Source organism: Macadamia integrifolia, chromosome 10 (genome assembly GCF_013358625.1).
Source record: "Macadamia integrifolia cultivar HAES 741 chromosome 10, SCU_Mint_v3, whole genome shotgun sequence".
Lineage (NCBI taxonomy): Eukaryota > Viridiplantae > Streptophyta > Magnoliopsida > Proteales > Proteaceae > Macadamia > Macadamia integrifolia.
Genome location: NC_056566.1, coordinates 699,357 through 719,958, shown reverse-complemented (window position 1 = coordinate 719,958; position 20,602 = coordinate 699,357). Strand labels below are relative to the sequence as shown.

Below are 20,602 nucleotides of genomic sequence, written 5' to 3'. Positions count from 1 at the left end.
ATCCAAATGGGCTTCCTTGGCTACTATCCCATCCACAAAATATCCTTTTCCTCCTATGGTTCTTTCACTCTCTTGGGTTGATTCCCACTCACGGGTTTTGTCAGCTAAGTCAAGTAAGAATTCCCATGCCTTTCCTTCATCTGTAAAAGATGTGAATCCCTCAGGGCACATAGACTCTATCATTTGTTTAGTTGGGTAATCAATACCCTCATAAATTATTTGACATAAATGCCATAGGTCTAGGCCATGGTGAGGGCATTCTTGGAGTAGATCCTTGAATCTCTCCATAAGTTTGGAAAATGATTCATTAGGCATTTGCCTAAACTGAAGGATATCACTTCTAAGCTTATTGGTCTTGTGAGTTGAGAAAAACTTCTTAAGGAAGACAACTGTGAACTGTTCCCATGAGGTTATGAAATTTGTGGGTACCCCATACAACCACTTCTTAGCTTGGTCTTTCAATGCAAAAGTGATAAACCTAAGCTTAACAGCATCATCAGAAAGCTGTTGGATCTTAATTAGAACACATACCTCTTCAAATTCCCTTAGAAATAGGTATACATCCTCAGAGGTCAACCCATGAAAGTGGGGGAACATAGTGATGTATTGAGATTTGAGTTCAAAATTATTACCCTGGGCTTGTGGTAGAACTATGCAGGAAGGTTGGGCTGTTCTAGTAGGGTAGAACCTATCTTTCAAAGATTTAGGTGAAGGGTTTTGCTGTTGGTCTCCCATATTGAAGGGTTTTAAAGAGAGGAAACGTATAGGGCCACTACTTATTGGATCTCTTCTTTTTAACCGATTCTTAGTATTACGTACCCACTTAACACTCATGCAACAGAAAACTACCCGCAACTAAAGTAAGACAAGCACAAAAGAATGGATAGCAAAACTTTTTTTTTTAATGATTTTTTTTATTTTTTTTATTTTTTTGATTTTTGGCTTTTTGGAAGCTTACTGGTAGGGATCCGGGGTTGCTCAGGTCAATTCCTGAGGTACTGCTACAAGGCGAAACCTGTCTTTATCATACTATGAGGCATGGCAACCTCCACCGATGCAACTATTATTGCAAGTTGTTCTTCTCAGGAATTCAACAAAAGAAAAGGAAAAACAAAAAAAGCAAACAAAACACTCCGATTTACCAAAAGAAAGCAAAAAATAACATAGAACTGTCTCCCTGGTAACGGCGCCAAAAACTTGTTTGAGATTTAAAATGTAACCGCAAGCGTACGGATCAGTGTAGCTACGGGTCGAACACAGGGAGAGCAGTCACTTTATTTTTTTATTTCTTTTAATAATGTGAAAGTGAACCGATTAATGGTTTTGATCTAATTCTAATTACCGTCCTAAACATATGTATCTAAAATAACGTCCTAACCATTCGTCATCTAAGAATTTAAAGACGCAAGCCACGCAATTAAAATTAAATAAATAAATAACTGAAAATAAACAACCCACGCAATTTAAAAAAAATAATAAATAAATAAATAAAGGAAAAAAATGCTAAAATAAAAATAAAGTAAAAGAAAGGGGATAAAGCTAGAGAGAGACTCACAAGTAGGTTTCTCTACTTAGCCCGAGGGATGCATCATAATATGAGCTTCCCTACTTGACCAGAGAGTCACTCTTACAAGGGTTACTCTACTTGGCTTTAGGCAAAAGGGAGACAATTAAAATAAAAGTAATAAATTGATGGTTCTATGGCTATGAGGGGCAAAGCCAACACATATACTAGCCATGAACCTTGGGGGAAAGGGATAGCAATAATGTAACGACTGAAAATAAAAATCCTAAATTAAGAAAGAAAGGGTAGTCAGAAGAGGGAATGAGACGAGGGAGAGAAGACTACTGAAGGAGCCTACTTACTTGAATCAATGCTTGAGTTTGAAAAAAAAAATTGCTCCACGGCTCGTGATCTTGTCACCTAGATCTAAGCCTAGAACTATAACTTAAAAAAATTACAACTCAATTGCATGAATCATAAACATAAAAAGGCTGAATAAGAATAAAAGAGTGCTTGCATTAATTGACATAAAAAACTATTACAAAAGTGATTAAAGCAAAAATAGAGAAGAACTAAAACTAAAGAGTGAGAGAGGGAGAGAGAGAGAGAGAGAGCAACTAAAAAAAAACTAAAAGAAGAATGAATTGTCTCTCCTCCTCTTACATGAGTTGTATTTATAGGGAATGGAGAGGTAGGGTAACAAATTTCTCTTTCCTAAGAGGGAGAAACCCATAATTGATTATGAGATCTTTTGAGACCAAAAGTGCTCAGGTGGAGGCGAGAGAAGAGAGAAATAAACTTTGAGAAATTTCCTGTAATTTTTTTGCTTATTTTCTTTCCTTTTTTTTTTCTAATTTATTTCTCTTCTTTTTCTCGCTCCAAGGGATGATTTTCTTCTTGCTTTGTGTGATTTGAACAATATTTTGGTGATGATGTGGAGGAGAGAGAAGATTTGGACAATCTTTATTTCTCCCTTTTTTTTTTCTTCTCTTCTTGCGCAGGAACCCTTCCACGATTTTGCTTGCTTCTAATTTGATGTGGAAATCCCCTCCATGCCCTTAGTGCTTTAAGTGAGTGAAAAACAAGAAATCTTCAATAAAATTCTCTAAAAAAAACAACCATGAGATTCGAACTTGAGACCTCTTGGTGAGTAAGGGAATTTTGCACACCATAGCTCACCAACTACGCTAGGTAGTTGTTGTTACCAAAAAACGAATCTTCAATCACTTAAGGATGTGGTCCATCGATCGTTGTTGGCATTTGAAATATTCTTTGTACCTCTGGGACAACTGCAAATGGGCTGGTTTTGCATCTCGGTTCAGTTCTAATCCATTATTCTTTTTCTGGCCCGAAAAGAATAATCATTTGTACGGGTGACCAAACGAATGTGTACTTTTAATTGAACACATCCATCTTGCTCAGAATTTCATACTCTTCGCAACCATGAAAAGAAATAGGACCTCTTTACGTGTAATATTAAAGATATAGCGTCCGATAGTCCTTAAGGCCTTGAAAATATAAAACCTGCAAAAAGAGAGTAAAACCCAAGGTAGCTCCATTCTAAATATGTAAAATGCATGTTTTATTACCCTAGATTTCACTCATAAATGTGCTCATCATTATCCAAAGGGTAAGGACAAAACTTTCTCTCTAGAAGCAAACCTATTATCTTTTGCAAGGCGGACGGTAATGATTCAGTCAATCTTAGCTGCTACTCCAAATCACCTGATGTTATGTTTTGCTTTTTTCCCAAGCAAACTTGCCAATAGCTAGATTCGATCCAACTCCATTTCTGGAATGGAGATGGCAACCAAAATAAGAAGGCACACCTGATAGGCTAGACCAAAATTTGTTTACCTAAAAATGTTGGAGGCCTTGGTCTTCACAACACTGCAACTCAGAATAAATCTCTCCCTCTTAAACTCTGTTGGAGATTGCTCACGGAAGGCAATACCCAATGGTCCCAAGTTCTTGAAAGTAAGTACTTTCCCAACAGATCAGTTTTCCGTCCAAAAACTCTCAACAAGAGGCTCCCCTACTTGGAACAGCCTGGTAAGCATCCTCCCTACACTTAAACAAATGATTATCCGTAAAATAGGGGATGGCCGATCCATTTCTATCTAGTTTGACCCACGGATTCCCTCCAACCTTTTGTTGGACCCTCCGCAACACACTGATTCCATAAACAAAGTTTGTGAGCTCATTGATGAGAATGGTTGGAATCATTCCACACTCACAGTGCACTTCCCACCAAACATTAAATCAATTATTATGGCCATCTCGCTCCCCCTCCTTCTCCATCAACAGACACATGGTGGTGTCCATTATCACAATCTGGAAAATTCTCTGTCAAATTGGCAATTAAGTTTCTCACAAATAATCTAGGCGCTAACCAACATGGGCTTTCCAACAGGTGCACATGCTCCTCACTTTGCTCACACTGGTGGCGTTTCTTTTGGAAATTGAATCTGCATCCGAAATTCAAACTCTTTTTTTGGAGGGTGGCTCAAGGGGGTCTCCCAACTAAAGATCGATTGTAAAAATAGATGCCATTAGACCCAATGTGTGAACTCTAGGGAGGTCTCCCAACTAAAGATCGATTGCAAAAATGGATGCCATTAGACCCAATGTGTGAACTCTGTCACCACCATATTCAGAACTTATGGCATATCTTTGTGTCATGTGAATTTATCAGAAGAGTTTGGGCAGCCAGCCAATTGGGCCTTAGGATTGGGCGGTTACAACCTCCATCCACCACTTTGAATACCTTAGTTTTGTATTTATTTAACTCAGGGATTATAAATCAGTTGCATCTAAGACCCTTTTTCATCTCATTCATAATAAGGTGTTTTTTTCTCTAGTCTCATAGGAACAGAGTTGTGATGTAGAAAGAACAACCAAACCCTCTAGAAATCATGCATAACATGTATAACTGATCCCAAGGTGTAAACTCGGTTCTCACAAGAGACCTCACCACCCAAACCCAAATAGTACCAACCACCATAAGTTCACCACACAATGAATACAAACTAGCCTGCTCCATACATAAATCCGAAGAAGGTAGGATGTATGGATGGGCCTATGGCATTTTCTATAGCACTAATACTATTTATGTTATGGCCAATTATGTGATGACAAGAAACCATACTGAAGCCAGCGCAAGGTCTATCCTTTACGGATTGAAGACAGCCAAATACAGTGGGTGGCAGATCAAGGAAGTTTGGAGCGATGATCTAGTTTTGGAATCTCTAATTCAGCACTTTTCTAATTTCACTACATGACCTCTAAGTATTATCTGTATATAATAATCAACCTAGCTTTACATTCAGACTTAAGCCAAACAGTATGATGGTGCGATCTACGCATCAACTAGCTATTGCCTCCACTAATACCCAATTACCACTTACTATGGACACTATTATCTTCAATTAATATAATATAGTTTAGTGTGTGTTTTACTATATATATATATATATATATATATAAAAATCTATGATTGATCTGCTCACCCTACAAACTACACTAACTTAATAGGAACTTAATTTAACACACTTTTTTTTTTTTTTTGTTGGTAAAAGGTAATATTAACACACATATAACAAGAATGAAACTCTCTCTCTTGCTCTCTTTCTATGGGATAACTTGCGAGTGACAGTGGTTGGATGAAAAGGTAAGGAGAGGGGATGGTCTACAACAAGCGCTTTTATGATGAAAACATTTCTAGCTCTTAAGTCGTGTTGTTCTAGTTCTATCTCTACCAAGAAAGGAAAAAAGAAAGTTGTGTCAGATAAGGTAAAAATTCTCACTGGGAGAGAATCCAGACTCCATTCTTTTAGCAGAACCCTACATTTGTTTGAGGAGAGAGTGTCTATGGGCCCCATGACTCATATGTGAGGAGATGTGGGAATGAATCCCCACTAGAATTGTAGAGATCTTTTCCTAAAGGGGAGTTGTTTCTTGAGGGGAGTGCGGTTCTTACGCTCATGTGTGAGGGCCAATTAGAGTACGCGAGGAATATCCATGAAGATGTTATTTTCTCTTTCATGGGGAGTGGGCAGGTCATTTCGTGCCCCCATAATGTCTAGGTGCAGTGGCAATAATCCCCTCTAGAAAACTTTTTCCCTAATAAGAAGGCAAAGGGTTGTGTGCACTGTCATGCATGCAATTGTTGGATGAAGTCGAAGGGTTGTGTTGTAAACCTTCATCCCCATCCAATGGCTTTTTGCATAGTTGTGCACCATGCACAACCATGCACAAAACCCCTCCCGTAATAGTAAGGGATAGAAAACTCTACCTGGTCACATGGCCCTTGCGTCAGTGCAAGTCAATGGGAGTGTCCAATTGAAGCATCCAATAGGGACAGAGCAATTATTTTGCTGCCCCTGTGTCTAAGCATAGGGGCGCACGATCGGATAACATTCTTTTCTAACCTTAAATACAAACCTCTCTCTTCACCAAAAAAAAAAAAATACAAACCTCCCTTTATCGTCAAGAAACAAAACTATCCTTTCAAATTATTCACAACTCAATTTCTAGTTTTTTTTTTCAACTTGAAATTTTAGTAGGGAGGAACATTTTCTATCGCACGCAAGGTTTTTCTTTTCCCCTCCAAACCATATAAAAGTTTAGGGCAGTGTTTTTTGGGGGGGAGTGCAGTTCTCCATTTGTGCAATGGCCAATTGAAGCACACGAGAAAGCATCTACAGAGATGTCTTTCCCATTTAATGAGAGGTAGGTTAGTCATTTTGCTCCCATGTATCTAGGCGGAAGGGCCACACTCCTCCATAGAAATCTTTTACTCAGGTTTTATGTCTCTAAGATCATATTATTGGTACCAGTGTATGGGGGTGCCAATTCCAAGTCCGACCCAACAAGCCCAATCGAGCTTGAAATAAATTGATCCGATTAAGCCCAACACATTTATTAAATAGGCAGTACATGATGCAAGATGTAAGCAAGACGGGCTCCTGACCGACCCGACACATTTACAACCCCAGCGCTCAACTCAACCAATTAGCTCGACGTTTATTTGGTATATTTTGATTTTTCTTTAGTCGAATAAGGTGTGTATATATATATATATATTTATCAATTGTTGAATGTAATTAAGTGTAGAGTCTTTCCTAAATTTTTGATGATCAAATTAATATATTAAATTTTCTTAAATCTAAGACAATTAAAGCCTTCAAAATGTGCATTAGCTCATTTAAGGCCAGATTAAGACAAAAATATGGCTCAATTAGTAAAAGCCCAGTTAAATCTCGGAACCCAATTGAACCCTACTAATTTCTTAAATAGATAGTTCACGGTGCAAGCCAAGAAGCCAACAAGGTTCGACTAGGCCTGACCGATTGACACCCCAACCAGTGTATCACCAAATATTCTATCAAATATCAACTGTGGTACAGAGGTAACTGGTAACCTTGGGGCATAATCAAATATCACTATAGTAGGCTACGTTTGGTAGTCATTCAATTTCAGAAACGTCGTTTCGTGTCAAAAATAGAATTTTCAGTTTCTATGCCGAAATTCCATTTTAGAACAAAAAATTGGCGTTTGGTGAACCTATTTCAGGAACTATTACCGGAGTTGTTCACTTTTACATATTTGGAACGAAACTGAAATGACAGAATAAGATTTTGTCATTCCATCATTTTGTGTTTCTATCGTTTTTTCCCCTTTTTCATTCCAATAAAACCAAAAAATATGAAGTTGACACCAACCGCTTTATTCCCTTTTTTTGTTCTCATAGAATGACTAAACATATTTTAGTTGCTATTGGTTTTGCCCACCTAGCCAAGCGATTAAGCAGGGGGGGCGTGTTTAGACATAGTTAGCGAAAACGAGAACAGGAAAAAAACAGAAATGGACAGTACGGGTTTTAAACAAAATTTTCCAAACGATGCGGTAAAAAAAAAGAGAATGGTAAAAAAGGGAAAACGGACCATACGTGTTTTAAACGTGTAGATTTCAAAAAAACGGGATCAAGAAAACGGTAGTATACTCGTATAAATTAAGGAATTATTACATGAATACATGCATCTAATGTTCAAAACAACTACAGTATCCAACACTAATGCATATTGCATATGTATATCTCATGTCTCATTATAAGTTTTATGACATATAATTGAGCAATGTGGCTTGGCTATGATGTTGTTCATTGTTGTCAACATAGTCTTTTTTTTTTTTTGCTAAAAATTGTTGTCAGTATAGTCAACACACTTTTGGAGTAATGTATGTTCAGTTTGAGTTGGGAGTCATCACTTAAGAAACATTTTTCAGCAAATGCATCAATTTATATCTCAATTTCAGGGTCCATACATTGATATTGAGTTAGCTTCAAGTCGGCGAAAGAATCTAGTCGATCAGAGTGCGGGAGAAAGAGATATGGTCAATTAAGTAGACATTATGTTCAACAAGTTAAGTCTTAAAATACGCCAAAAAAGGGAAAACGTGTTTAAACCCATTTTAATTGTGTTTAAAACGAGAATGCTTGTCGTTTGGAGTTTTTTCAAGTACCTTTGGGAAGCATATGAAAAAACGTGTTTTAAACGATAAAAAACGAGAACATGTTTAAAACGGATTTTTGCTAATAGTGGTTCGGACTTGAAATTCAAGTGGACATACTGACCCTTCGGATCATGGGTCTAGGGAAACCCTCCAAGCCCAGCCGGTTCTGATCAAGAGCTGAACCACATATTAGCCCTTTATTTATCGGGCTAGGTTCATTCGTCCCGGGTTAGAATAGGAAATTTGGCGCGAGCCCACCAGCTAAGGCCCAAATCCTTCTAGACTTCTAGTCCGTTCATCCTTCTTCTCTTCTATTTCACTAAACTATCGAAAATTATTCTTCTTCCGATTTTGCCCTTGTTATTTCTACCAAATCGTATGTTTCTGCTATCGATAAAATCCAGATCGAAAGTCGAAACCCTTAAATTCTTCATTTCTTCTCTTCCTCTGATTCATAAACTCTATCCTGTTAGATCGGATTTTCGGTTTGATTAACTACTATCTTCCATTATCCTCTTTCTCTGATTCGATTTCAAGCTCGATCGACTACTCTCCGTCTCTGTGAAGGAGTTGAGATGGCGACGGCAGTGGATAATTATAACCCACCGCAATCAAACAAGGTTCGATGGGGTGAGCTCGATGAGGACGATGGAGAGGATCTGGACTTCCTTCTTCCACCTCGTATGGTGATTGGACCGGACGAGAATGGCTTGAAAAAGGTCATTGAGTACAAGTTCAATGAAGATGGCCACAAAGTTAAGATCACCACTACCACTCGAACTCGAAAACTAGCTAAGGCTCGACTCAGTAAGCGAGCCCTTGAACGACGGTCTTGGCCTAAGTTTGGTGATGCCGTGCATGAAGAGGTCGGTAGCAGGCTCACCATGGTTTCCACCGAGGAGATTCTACTTGAGAGACCTAGGGCTCCTGGTTCTTTTTCTTTTTCTTTTCCTTCTCTTCTCTTTACCTTCAAAATTCGTTTTTCCTTTCTTTTTGTGGCATGCCATCCTTTTAATCTAGTTTTTGAATTGTTTTATTCATATGTTTGTTCAAGTGGAGAGAAACACTATATATTTACCCTAAAAAAAAAAAAACCTATTTACACTTAGAAGATGGCTTTTGTTGAACAATTTGAGTTGTGTATTGTCATAGAATCCCAAATTCGCATGGGTTATGATTATTTCTAATGTTTTTATCCTGATGAGTTTCCGTTATATAATGATTCAAGGAAAGCTGTAGAGAAGTGGTTGGTTTCATAGAGGACTTTGCCAAGACTCCTTGACAGGTTCATATAATCTTTCGTAGAGGACTTTGCCAATTCCGTTATGAAATGTTTTTATTCTTGAAACTTGTAGCCATGAAGGAATATGCGAGTGGCATGAGATTTATGGATAGATGAGCTTTAGATAGGTAGTATTCTGGAGGACGTTGTTGCTCTGATGAGAAAGAAGAGATGGTTGAGTTTTCTCATGAGAAAAGCTGAAGTCAAGGAAGTCTTCAAGAGGTTGTTTGAATGGATGAAGCTAGTTGGTGTTTATGAGAATCATTATTGTAAAATGCAAAAAGTTTCATTTATATAGCTGATGATCAAAGAGGATGCAATAATGAATCATCGTCAAGTTGGTGGATTTTTGGAAGCCGAAGGCAAGTTTGATGGCCATATGATGGTGTGCCATAATCATTACTTAGGAGGGCATTTTAAGCTGCGTTCCTCCTTCATTTTGAAAATCTGTTGGGTTTAAAGAATCCTCCTGTTTCTAAGGTTGGATAATTACCTTCTTTGTGGGAACAAGAAAAATTTTGCCGGGTTCTTGGATTTCATGGGCATTAAGGATCCCAAAATACCCGAGGTGCACCTCCAACTCATGGTTTTGGTTTCTCAGCCTGACACTGAGGATCTGCACAAAGGAATCTACCCAAACAGGCACTCCGTCTGATGCAGATTCATACCCATGGACCGATCCAAACCCATCTGGGTATCCAGACAGAGTTGAACCGGATCCATATTTGGTTACTTGTCTAGTAGAATTTTAGGAAATCTTATTTGTTTGGGAATATTATGTAATCTTTTATTTCAAGTAGGATACGCAGGGAGATCAGTTTCTTAATTTATTTTAGTTTCTTAGATTGTGTTAGTTTCTTATTTAGAGTTGGTTTATAGTTTTAGTAGTTTTATTTCCTTTAAATACATGTGTAACTGAAAAATGATGAATTAAGTTAGTGTTTGAGTGCCTGCGGGCGATCCCCTTCTTCCCCCTTTTCTTAGTGCGATTTCTCCCTCACCCCTGCAACTCTGAGTTCATCTCAGAGATTCTTCTCTACCCCTACCGGCCCTCCATCACTGTCAGCTTGGCTAGGAGCTTAGCCAAAATGTCCACTTGGACCTGATTGACCTGTTTCACCCACGTCTACAAGTTTACAATTTAAGTATGGCGTTTTATCCTTGAAAGTCAAAAATTTATTAGATACATTTACAACTACTGCTATCTGGAGTTTCTGGTTGATGAGGTGCAGACTTTGAAAAGAATTTGTATGAATACAATTTCATACAAATTCATATTAATGTAGGGCTGAATACAAGTACTCAACCCCAAGAAAACAACTCCAACACTGGTAGGGAAAACACTATACTAAGCAGAAAAATAGAAACTCAGCAATTCAACCTATCAACTGGAGAGAACAACCAGCAAACCGGGGATATGCTAACCTACTTAGTAAACATCAGGTAAGGGCCAAATAACAACCAGGGACAATCCCTAAACTTCAGGAATTGATCCTTGTGATAGATCACAAAGTTAGGACAGAAGCACAGTACCTCAGATTTAGAGAATTTAGGTTAAAACTAAGAATTCTTAGAACTTACAAACAAAGACCTCGACAAGGCTGAAATTATGGTCGAAGGTTGTTTATGATGAGCTTAATAAAACCTCAAAGTCCAAGCCTGAGTTGATGGCTGGGTTTTAGAAATCTAGAAGTTCTTGAGAAATTAGTGCAGAATTAACTCCAAGCATAAGCCTTAGATGGCTGCAATCTCCTGGTGAGTGGCCTATTTGGAGGGACTATTTAGGGGCACAATTGCTGCCCAGAAAATCTCCAAGCAGTTCTGCCGCAAGCTTGGATGATGTTCTCTGATCAGCAGTAACAACAGCAACAGTTGGGGATCTTCAATGGATCTCAGTTAGTCGAATGAGACCCAGAAATGGAAGAAATAGAAAAGGAGAGAAGAGGGAGTCGATGGGGAGTAAGGCGGTGGGTAAGGAGAGGCTCTCTTAGCCTGGGCCTCTCACCCACAACTATCTCAGTTACAGTCTATCTCAAACAAAATTTGAGCAAGCAAATAACATAACAATTCATTGATTTAATTCTGTGTTTCAGCTTACAGTCAATGGCTTTATATAGGATCAGTTAAGCCTCACAAAAATGAAACTTTACAATAGGAAAGTACCAGAAAAAAGAAACTACTTCCCTAACTAAGGACTTTCCTAAGATGAACTTAATTGCTTGCTTAACAAGAAGAATAAGAACTAAATAGGAAAAAAAAATCAAGTGTTCTAGAAGGTCAATCAGTCCTCCACTTAAAACAGAAATTGGTAGTGGATCCTCCTTACTGGCCAAGCTTTAGATTAAGACAAAAATAGGTCTCCATCTTGGATGCGGATCCGGGTTCCCAAAATCAGGGATTGGATCACTTAGGGCCCACCAGTATGACTAAGAAGCTCAATGTAATGGTTGAGGGGTATTCTTGTAATTTCAGAAACAATTTTAAGAGCTTAAAAGAGAGGAAAATAAATAGTAGGTCAAACTGAAATATAAAAGTAGAAGAGGAGGGGTAATGTGTAATTGCTAAAGTGAGGGGGAGGAATAATAGAACACAATTTCAGGAAAGGGGCTTTTAGGTTATAACAGGGAATAAACACTTTTAAAACAAAAGAAAAAAACCTGGTTCTTCTTCTTCTTATCGTGAGAACCAGAAACCAGCAGAAACTGAAGAATCGTCAGTTCGAGAGAACTTCTTCACCAGGCCTCGGTTTGGCCTGAAATTTCAGGTGAAGCTTCTTAGGAAGAGGCTCTATCGATCCCACAAGATAAGCACTTGGATTTGCAGGTTGGGAGGCTACGGGAAAGACCAGAAGTAGAACCTGACGGTAGGACAACGTCGGTCTTAGTTGCAGGTATGATAACATATGGTAAAGGGACTTTTCAGCAATTGATATCTGATGATTTGTGTCGCCTGGGGAAGGACTACCTTCGATCAAATCCTTGGCCCAAACAACTCACACATAAAGGAGCTCGAAGCAGTTGAGTACAACTACAACTATTGGCTAGAAACAGAGTATTCTTAGATCAGAAAAGTAACAGTGACTACAATAAAGAATAGAGAGGAGAAGGAGACAAGAGAGGGAGAAGAAGAGAAGTTCAGGGATGGGAAGGGGGAGATGCAAGCTTCACGGCAGCCATGGCATTCATTCCAACTTTCAATTCTTCAAATCTTAAAACGGAGTTCTTCTCTATTACATGACTAATATAAAGGAAAAATCAAACAATTAATGGAAACTATTAAAAAATTAGAAGCTAGCTAATTTAAAAAGAAGTTAATTCTAAAACAATAGAAAATCAAATCAAAAGATATTTCTTTCCTAAGTCCATCGTGCGACTGCATTAGCTCTCCCGGTCTTAAAAGAACTCGACTCCGTCGAGTTAGGTCGTGCTCCCAAGATACCCTTGTAAGTTGCTCGCTGATGAGGTGGAACGTATCTTGAAGCAGAAGATGGGAACATAACACCAAGAGGGAGGGTAGGTTGACGTGTCACTAGAGTAGGAGTCAGTTGACAACGTGGCATGTTTGATAATGCGTGTGACCTCATTAAGTACATACGACCTCCTTGCTTCACCTTGATGGTGTTTCGTGCACCATCATAGAGAATGCCTACATGTCGCTGCCAAGGTCGCCCTAGAAGAATGTCGCAGTGTGCCAATGGGGTGACCAAGCAAGTCACATGGTACTGTAGTGGCCCAAACTGTAAGTGTACTCGAACAACTGTAGTGGCCTCTTCTCGAGCTGTGGGTCCAAAACCTCGCAAATGAATCTTCTTGAAAAGCTGCTTCTGTGGAAGGTTGTGTGCTCGAACAAATTCAACAGATATGAAGTTTGCTTCTGCCCCAGTATCAACAATTGCATGAACATCAGTATGGTCGGAGCCATGCAGGAGAGTACTCTTCTGTCTGAAGAGAGGAGCTTTATCAACTAGTCTATTCGAAAAGGATGAAAGGCTAGCTGAATGAGCTTCTAAATCCTCATCTTCATCATCGATAATATCATCGTCCTCGAGGGGATAAGGATATAAATGAGATTCATCTTCACTCTTTTCTGTTGGTTGCTTCTCTGCTACGTTCACAGAACGAGTCATGTTGGGACACTTGTTGGAATAGTGACTCTTCTCGCCACAACTATGGCATATGATATTCTTCACCCCAACACTATCCTTGTTGAACTCTGACCTTTTCTCTTCAACTCTGTGAGCTTCAAGCTTCTTTTTCTCCATACGTGATGGAGGTCTATAAACTGAAGAAGTCTTGAGCATACCCTTCCAATAAATGGACTTCTCTTCAGCTGTCTTGGCATGAGCTACTGCCACATCAACAGACCTGAAATCAGTGTTAGCCAACTTAAGTCGAATCTCAGTACTTAACCCACTGATATATCGCATCACCCGTTGTTGGTCTGTTTCCTGAAGTCGACACCTTGATGACAGTTTGTGGAATTCGAGGGTGTAGGAATCCACATCTTTGTTTCCTTATTGCAAGTTAAGTAATTTATGGAACATTACCTTTTCATAATTAAGAGGAACAAATTCTTCAGTCAGGATTTGCTTCATGACCTCCCAATTAGTAACGGGTCCAAGTCTTCTGACAAACCTTGCATGGATTACATCATCCCACCATGAACATGCATACCCAATAAACTTGGTGATGATGAGTTCACACTTCTTCGCGTTTGGAAGAGACTTATACGCAAAAATTCTCTCCACTTTGGTAAGCCAGTCAAGAAATTCCTCAGGTCCCTTTTCACCACTGAACTCGGGAACCTCAACTTTGATGCCATAATCTCTGTCAGAAAATTGCCGGGTAACATCCTGTGGAACAACTGGATCAAGTTGCTGCCTCTGAGGCGTATCTTCGATCCGTAAAGTGTTGAGCTGAGGAGGTAATGTAGAGGATCCTTCTTCAGCTCGCTTGTCAGACCTCTTCATAAATGCAATCATCTCTTCCATAAATTTGTCAAAATTGGCTTCAGTCCTCTCAAGCCTAGCATCAGCATTCTGTTGGTTCTCAGCTAACTCGCGATACAATTTGTGCAACTCAGCATTGGTGATGTGACTTGCCATGGTTAGAAAATTGTAGGAAAATTTGCTCTGATACTACTTGATGCGGATCCGGGTTCCCAAAATCAAGGATTGGATCACTTAGGGCCCACCAGAATGACTAAGAAGCTCAATGTAATGGTTGAGGGGTATTCTTGTAATTTCAGAAACAATTTTAAGAGCTTAAAAGAGAGGAAAATAAATAGTAGGGTCAAACTGAAATATAAAAGTAGAAGAGGAGGGGTAATGTGTATTTGCTAAAGTGAGGGGGAGGAATAATAGAACACAATTTCAGGATAGGGGCTTTCATGTAATAACAGGGAATAAACTCTTTTAAAACAAAAGAAAAAAAACCTGGTTCTTCTTCTTCTTATCGTGAGAACCAGAAACCAACAGAAACTGAAGAATCGTCAGTTCGAGAGAACTTCTTCACCAGGCCTCGATTTGGCCTGAAATTTCAGGTGAAGCTTCTCAGGAAGAGGCTCTATCGATCCCACAAGATAAGCACTTGGATTTGCAGGTTGGGAGGCTACGGGAAAGACCAGAAGTAGAACCTGGCGGTAGAACAACGTCGGTCTCAGTTGCAGGTATGATAACAGATGGTAAAGGGACTTTTCGGCAACTGAAATCTGACGATTTGTGTCGCTTGGGGAAGGACTACCTTTGATCAAATCCTTGGCCCAAACAGCTCACACACAAAGGAGCTCGAAGCAATTGAGTACAGCTGCAACTATCACCTAGAAACAGAGTATTCTTAGATTAGAAAAGTAACAGTGACTACAATAAACAATGGAGAGGAGAAGGAGACAAGAGAGGGAGAAGAAGAGAAGTTCAGGGATGGGAAGGGGGAGATGCAAGCTTCACGGCAGCCATGGCATTCATTCCAACTTTCAATTTTTCAAATCTCAAAACTAAGTTCTTCTCCATTACATGACTAATATAAAGGAAAAATCAAACAATTAATGGAAACTACTTGAAAATGGAAACTATTCTAAAATTAGAAGCTAGCTAATTTAAAAAGAAATTAATTCTAAAACAATAAAAAATCAAATCAAAAGATATTTCTTTCCTAAGTCCATCGTGCAACTGCATCAATCTTCACATTGGTAGAGACAAAACTGGCCTATATCAAGGGCTGACTGGACCAGCCTTGGACCTCGACTGGGACTGCTTAGGCGGGTCTTTCTTCTACTATACTTCAAACCAGCCAATTGATCTAAGATCAAACATTGAAGCAAGTGATTGGTTGAGTGGAAGTTCTGATGAATATGGATCCTGAAGTCATTGGAAGATATGTGGTAACAAAGCTCATGAACCATACATGCTATGGTCTTTACAAAAATGAAACAGTAAGCAATAGTTTCTGGAGGTAGCTGAAGATTTTGATTAAGAGTCAGTCTTGGGAGAACCACTGATGGAACTGTTACTGTGCTTGCAATGATTTAAACAGTGGTGACTTTCTTGATTAACTCAGTTGAAAGTGTGAACTGGATATTCCAAAGCACTTGCCTTGAACACTTAACAAGGTTAGAAAAAATGTTATTGATGGTCCTTGTAGCTAAGTACAAGCGTATCATTATCAGGGTTTCATTGCTGGAAGTCAAAAAATTCTACATGAGTTAAAGAGTCAGATAAATCGTATGATCTTGTTAATTGCTGGTTCTTGGATAATTTTCTGTAGAGGTTTTAAGTTCAAGTTTAGTTGGTGGAAATGTAAAAAAAGGTCTGCATCTCGGTGACATAATTATTTTATTAAATTTTGTTAACTTGATGTTCACCATCAGGGAAATGGGCTGACAGTCCAATGTGAAATATATAATGGACTGACTGTCTAATTTGTACATTCCAATGCGGTGGGCCCACATCGGCAATAGAATAAAACAAGGGCGAAAAAGTTAAATAATAAAATGGGCCTTATATGAGTTTTGTATTGTCATGACTTTCCACTTCAGCAACAGTGGGTTGGTCCATCAATCTGATGCAGAATCAAGGCTGAATCGGGTTGACCCTTCTAGCAATCTTGATTGAGATGAACTGGGTCTAAATTGGATTTTTGGGTTCAGTAGGATATTTTAGGAGAAAAATCTATGTAACCTTTTGTTATGATAGATATTGGGTGATGCGGATCCGGATTCCAAAGCTGGAATCAGATAGCATGAAAGCCCCCCCAAATAAGAGAACTCAATAATCAAGGTGCAGTGGTAGTATTGTAATTAAACAGAAGTTATAAAGGGAGTGGCAGAGTTGTAAATAACCACAAGTTCTATGGTATTACTTGATAGCTAAAGGAGAAGAACATAACAGGAATTAGATTTATTCAGTATGAATAAATTAGGAAGAGAAATAAATATAAGGGCAGCAAGTAAATAATGATAAGAGAGAAGGGCAATGATATGAGACTTTAAAACACAAGAAGACAAAGACAAAAAGACAAACATAATTTCAGCAAAGGGAGAAATAAAGGTAGAAATAGACTAAACAGTGTAAACCAATAAAGTAAGAAGAGAAGGAGGGACACACGATGGAGAGTTATCTTCTTCCTTCAGCCAAGGAGCAGAGGCAGTGAACACCAAAGAGGAAATCAGCCTCAGCCACAGGAATCTCCTTCAACAGCTCAGAAATTCCAGAGTTACTGTCGCCTAGACTTGCTGGATCAACCCTAACCAGTATAATTCACAGATTCAAGCAATACATGGAGTATTGAGTCTGAAACTTGAAACAACGATAGTTGCAGGTGTGATCTGCAACTCGTTGACCTGCTCACTATGGAAGAGGGCTTTGAAGGAAAGAGCTCAAGGGTTTGGTTCGCATATGGCACCCAAACCTTCGATCCAAATCCCAGATGCAGTCGATGGGATTTATTGATTCAGCAACACTTCTCGTAAGCCTGAGATGATCGCCCAGAACAGGGGAAGGGAAAGAAACCAGAATAATAAAAAGGAAGAAGAGAATGAAAAGAGAAAGAAGAGAAGAAACTGGAAAATTTTAGAGGAAGAAGAAGGGGGAATCAGCAGCCATGGTTTCAAACCCAACAACTCTTAATCAAACTTCTATATGTAAAAATCTAAAACTGAGTTCTTCTCCATTGCAAGGCTATTTAAAGAAAATAATGTCATAACATTGGAAACTAATTAAAATGGAAACTAAACCTAAATAGCAACTAAAATAAAAATCAAATCTAAATAAAAGATTGCCAATCTAATTTCTAACCAATAAAGGAAAGTAAATAAAAAATCCCAAATCAAAGAGATCCCTTCCATCGCCCAACTGCATCATTGGGTTGAGTAGAAATTTCCAATTTGAGTTTATTTTTTTTTATTTAAGTAGGTAGATCTTAGGAATTGTATTAGGAGATTTTTATTTGGGTTCAGTTTTAGGTTTTAATTGGGAAGCTTTAATTTGGTTTTCTTATAAATAGGCTTGTAACAAGTAATTGGGCATGTTTTGAGAATGAATTGAATGAGTTGTTGATTGTGCCGGGGTAGGTACTTCGCAATGGTTGTGTGACCTTTTCCTTCCCCCTCCCCCCCCCCCCCCCCCGCGTCCTCTCTCTCTCTCTCTCTCTCTCTTTCTCTTTTACTTCTTATTTTCTGATCTTCTTAGATCTCCCTTGATACTCCTCAGATGAGCCAGAGATTTAGGGCGTAAGAACCCCTATCCTAGGCGACTTGAACATTAGAATTTCAGTCCCAAAGAAGATCCCTGCTGTGAGAAACTAACCTGCAACCATAACCATACCTATACTTGTTGCCAGGCCTTGCTTCAGAAGTTATTGAGTTGATTTCATGAGGTTTATTTGGGTGTCTATTGGGTGGGATTAACAGGTTAGTGGGTTAGGTATAATCCCCTAAATTTTCAGCTTGAATCGATCTTGTGTGAGAGAACCATGTTGATTTGATTGGAGCTGATTTACCGTCCCTGTTTCTTGGCTGGAGGTAGGAGACAACTTCCCAACCCTTCCATGATTCCATGGCCCTTTATTTCAGTCTTTTTGTTTCCCATATCTTTACCGCTACTTCTTCCACTATATTACATCTTGCCATTAAGTTCTACCCATTCCTAGTTTACCCCTAGCAAATAAATCAAAACTCTTCCATATCCTTGTGACCTTTTTAGAATCTTGTTTATTACAAAATTCTCACCCTTCTTTGAGACTTTGTTTTACTTACAAATCTGCCATTAGTTTGTGCAATTGAGTTAAGTATCCAAATGGGTCCATAAGCGATCCAATTTCGATTTTGGAACTCAGATCTGCATCACAATCCCTCTGATAGAGGAACCACACCCATTCCACTAACAAGTTTAAGCCTAGAACGAGGGGAAGTGTGCCTTAAATGGGAATTCAAAGTGACAAAATCACAAGTTTTCTAGATTATGTAAATTTTTATGTAATTTTCAAGAACTCCAAACTCATGACCACTTCCAGTGCTTGTTTTAGGAGAAAATTTGACCAGTGTGATGGGTATTTGTTCCTCTATCTCATTTGTCATCCGCACCCATCCAAATCATCCGTGTGGGCAAGAAAGCACAGCCTAGTGACAGAAAAAACACAATGACAAATGTTGTTGCTCATATATAACACATACATTTATTTTCTCCCGTCATTGGTCCATCAGGCCATTTTCCTGATGGTGATCATCAAGTTGGCATTTTTGAGATGTTCTGTATATAATTCAGTGGTTCGCTTTACTGGAAGTTTTAGAGGCATTATGAAATGACCTTCTTTTGCAATTCCTGTATGCTTGTGGTGGAATGGAAAAATTGGTTGTTGAAGGTTTCTTAGTGGCGTTGGTGATCTTGTTATATCTCTTCCCAGTTATTGTATGATCCTTGTCCCTTTACAACCACAGTGTTCCTGTTGTTAGTGGTTGATCATACATAAAAAGGGATAAGTAAGTTTAAGAGGATATTGTGATTTGACAACAGAGTTAGGAGCAGGATGTATGGAGCAGACTAGTTCTAAATTGGGTTTTGCTGGTTTATATTGGTTAATTGAGTTGTAAATTCATGGTAAAAGAGTTATTTAATAATTTCTTTCTCCAATGGGGTGTGTGTGTATAGGCGCATGCGCTACACGAAGGTATATGTTTTTCTTGAAGTCTTGAGTAATGCTTCCAGTCTTGCTTTCTGGTTTTCTTGCATGGCCGGATGACCCAGTCATTTCTTTGGTTTGGCCGCTTGAATTGTTTAAGAGAATTACTGAACATATATGGCTAGGCAACAACAATTGATTTGGTGGTTCTTTTTTTGGCTAGAATGGTGGTTCATGTTTATAGCTTATAGGATACTGTTGACGTGTTGATAGAAAAGCTCATTTTTTCTCTACCTGCACTCTTTTAGTCACTGAAGTTTTTGTTCAGAAATGTAGTTTATGCTTGAGCTGTTGTCCTTTTCATTTCCATTTCAATCTTCTGTTCTATTTGGAATGCGGTTGCCTCATATTCTCTAAACTGGGCATATATCACTTTAGGGAGCAAACCTGAAGAAACAAAAGTTGCTGGAGACCCCTTGGCACAGCTTGGGAAAGGTGGTGCTGTTCTCATGGTATGCCGTACATGTGGCAAGAAGGGTGACCACTGGACATCAAGGTGCCCTTACAAGGATCTTGCTGCTCCATCTGAAGGCTTTGTTGACAGGCCTACTGCATCAGAAACTACCGCACCTGCTTCTGGTGCAGGCAAGGCAGCCTATGTTCCTCCTGGCATGAGAGGTGGTGCAGAGAGAGGCAGCGCTCCTGACAGGCGCAGGAATGAAGAAAATTCGGTTCGGGTTACTAATCTTTCAGAGGATACACGTGAACCTGACTTGCTTGAGCTCTTCCGTACCTTTGGTCCTGTGAGCCGTGTTTATGTTGCTGTTGACCAGAAGACTGGCGTTAGCCGAGGATTTGGTTTTGTCAACTTTGTGAACAAGGAGGATGCTGAGAGAGCTATCAACAAGCTGAATGGTTACGGATATGACAATCTCATCCTTCGAGTTGAGTGGGCTACACCAAGGTCGAATTAGAAAGTTTATAATCAGGAATTAATGACAAAATCAGTTGACAGTTTTGATTGAGATCTGATTTGAAGTAATTGGCACCAATTGTTTTTGTTCTTGAGGGTTTTCTTATTGCATTATTAGCATTGTTAGCATTGTTAGCATTTGTTTTTTATGATGAGAAAACGTCAAATGCATTAGAAAGGGGAATTAAATCTTTCAGGAATGAGCTGGTTGGAAAATT

At 39.0% G+C, this 20,602-nt stretch overlaps 1 protein-coding gene and 1 non-coding gene across 2 annotated transcripts; both read left to right on the top strand.

Moving 5' to 3' along the window:
- Positions 1-241: 241 nt before the first annotated feature.
- LOC122092579 lies at positions 242-348 on the top strand. Its single transcript, XR_006144232.1, has one exon. It is a non-coding gene; the product is annotated as a small nucleolar RNA R71 (small nucleolar RNA).
- Positions 349-8,367: 8,019 nt separating this feature from the next.
- Positions 8,368-20,584, top strand: LOC122091529 (eukaryotic translation initiation factor 3 subunit G-like). Its single transcript, XM_042661539.1, has 2 exons — positions 8,368-8,947; positions 19,850-20,584. The coding sequence occupies exons 1-2, from the start codon at positions 8,593-8,595 to the stop codon at positions 20,383-20,385; spliced, it is 891 nt and encodes a 296-aa protein (XP_042517473.1). The 5' UTR covers positions 8,368-8,592; the 3' UTR covers positions 20,386-20,584.
- Positions 20,585-20,602: the final 18 nt, after the last annotated feature.

Coding starts and splice junctions, on each gene's coding strand:
- LOC122091529 (XM_042661539.1), top strand. CDS start 8,593: ATGGCGACGGCAGTGGATAATTATAACCCACCGCAATCAAACAAGGTT. Junction 8,948..19,849: donor TGAGAGACCTAGGGCTCCTG/GTTCTTTTTCTT, acceptor ATATCACTTTAG/GGAGCAAACCTGAAGAAACA.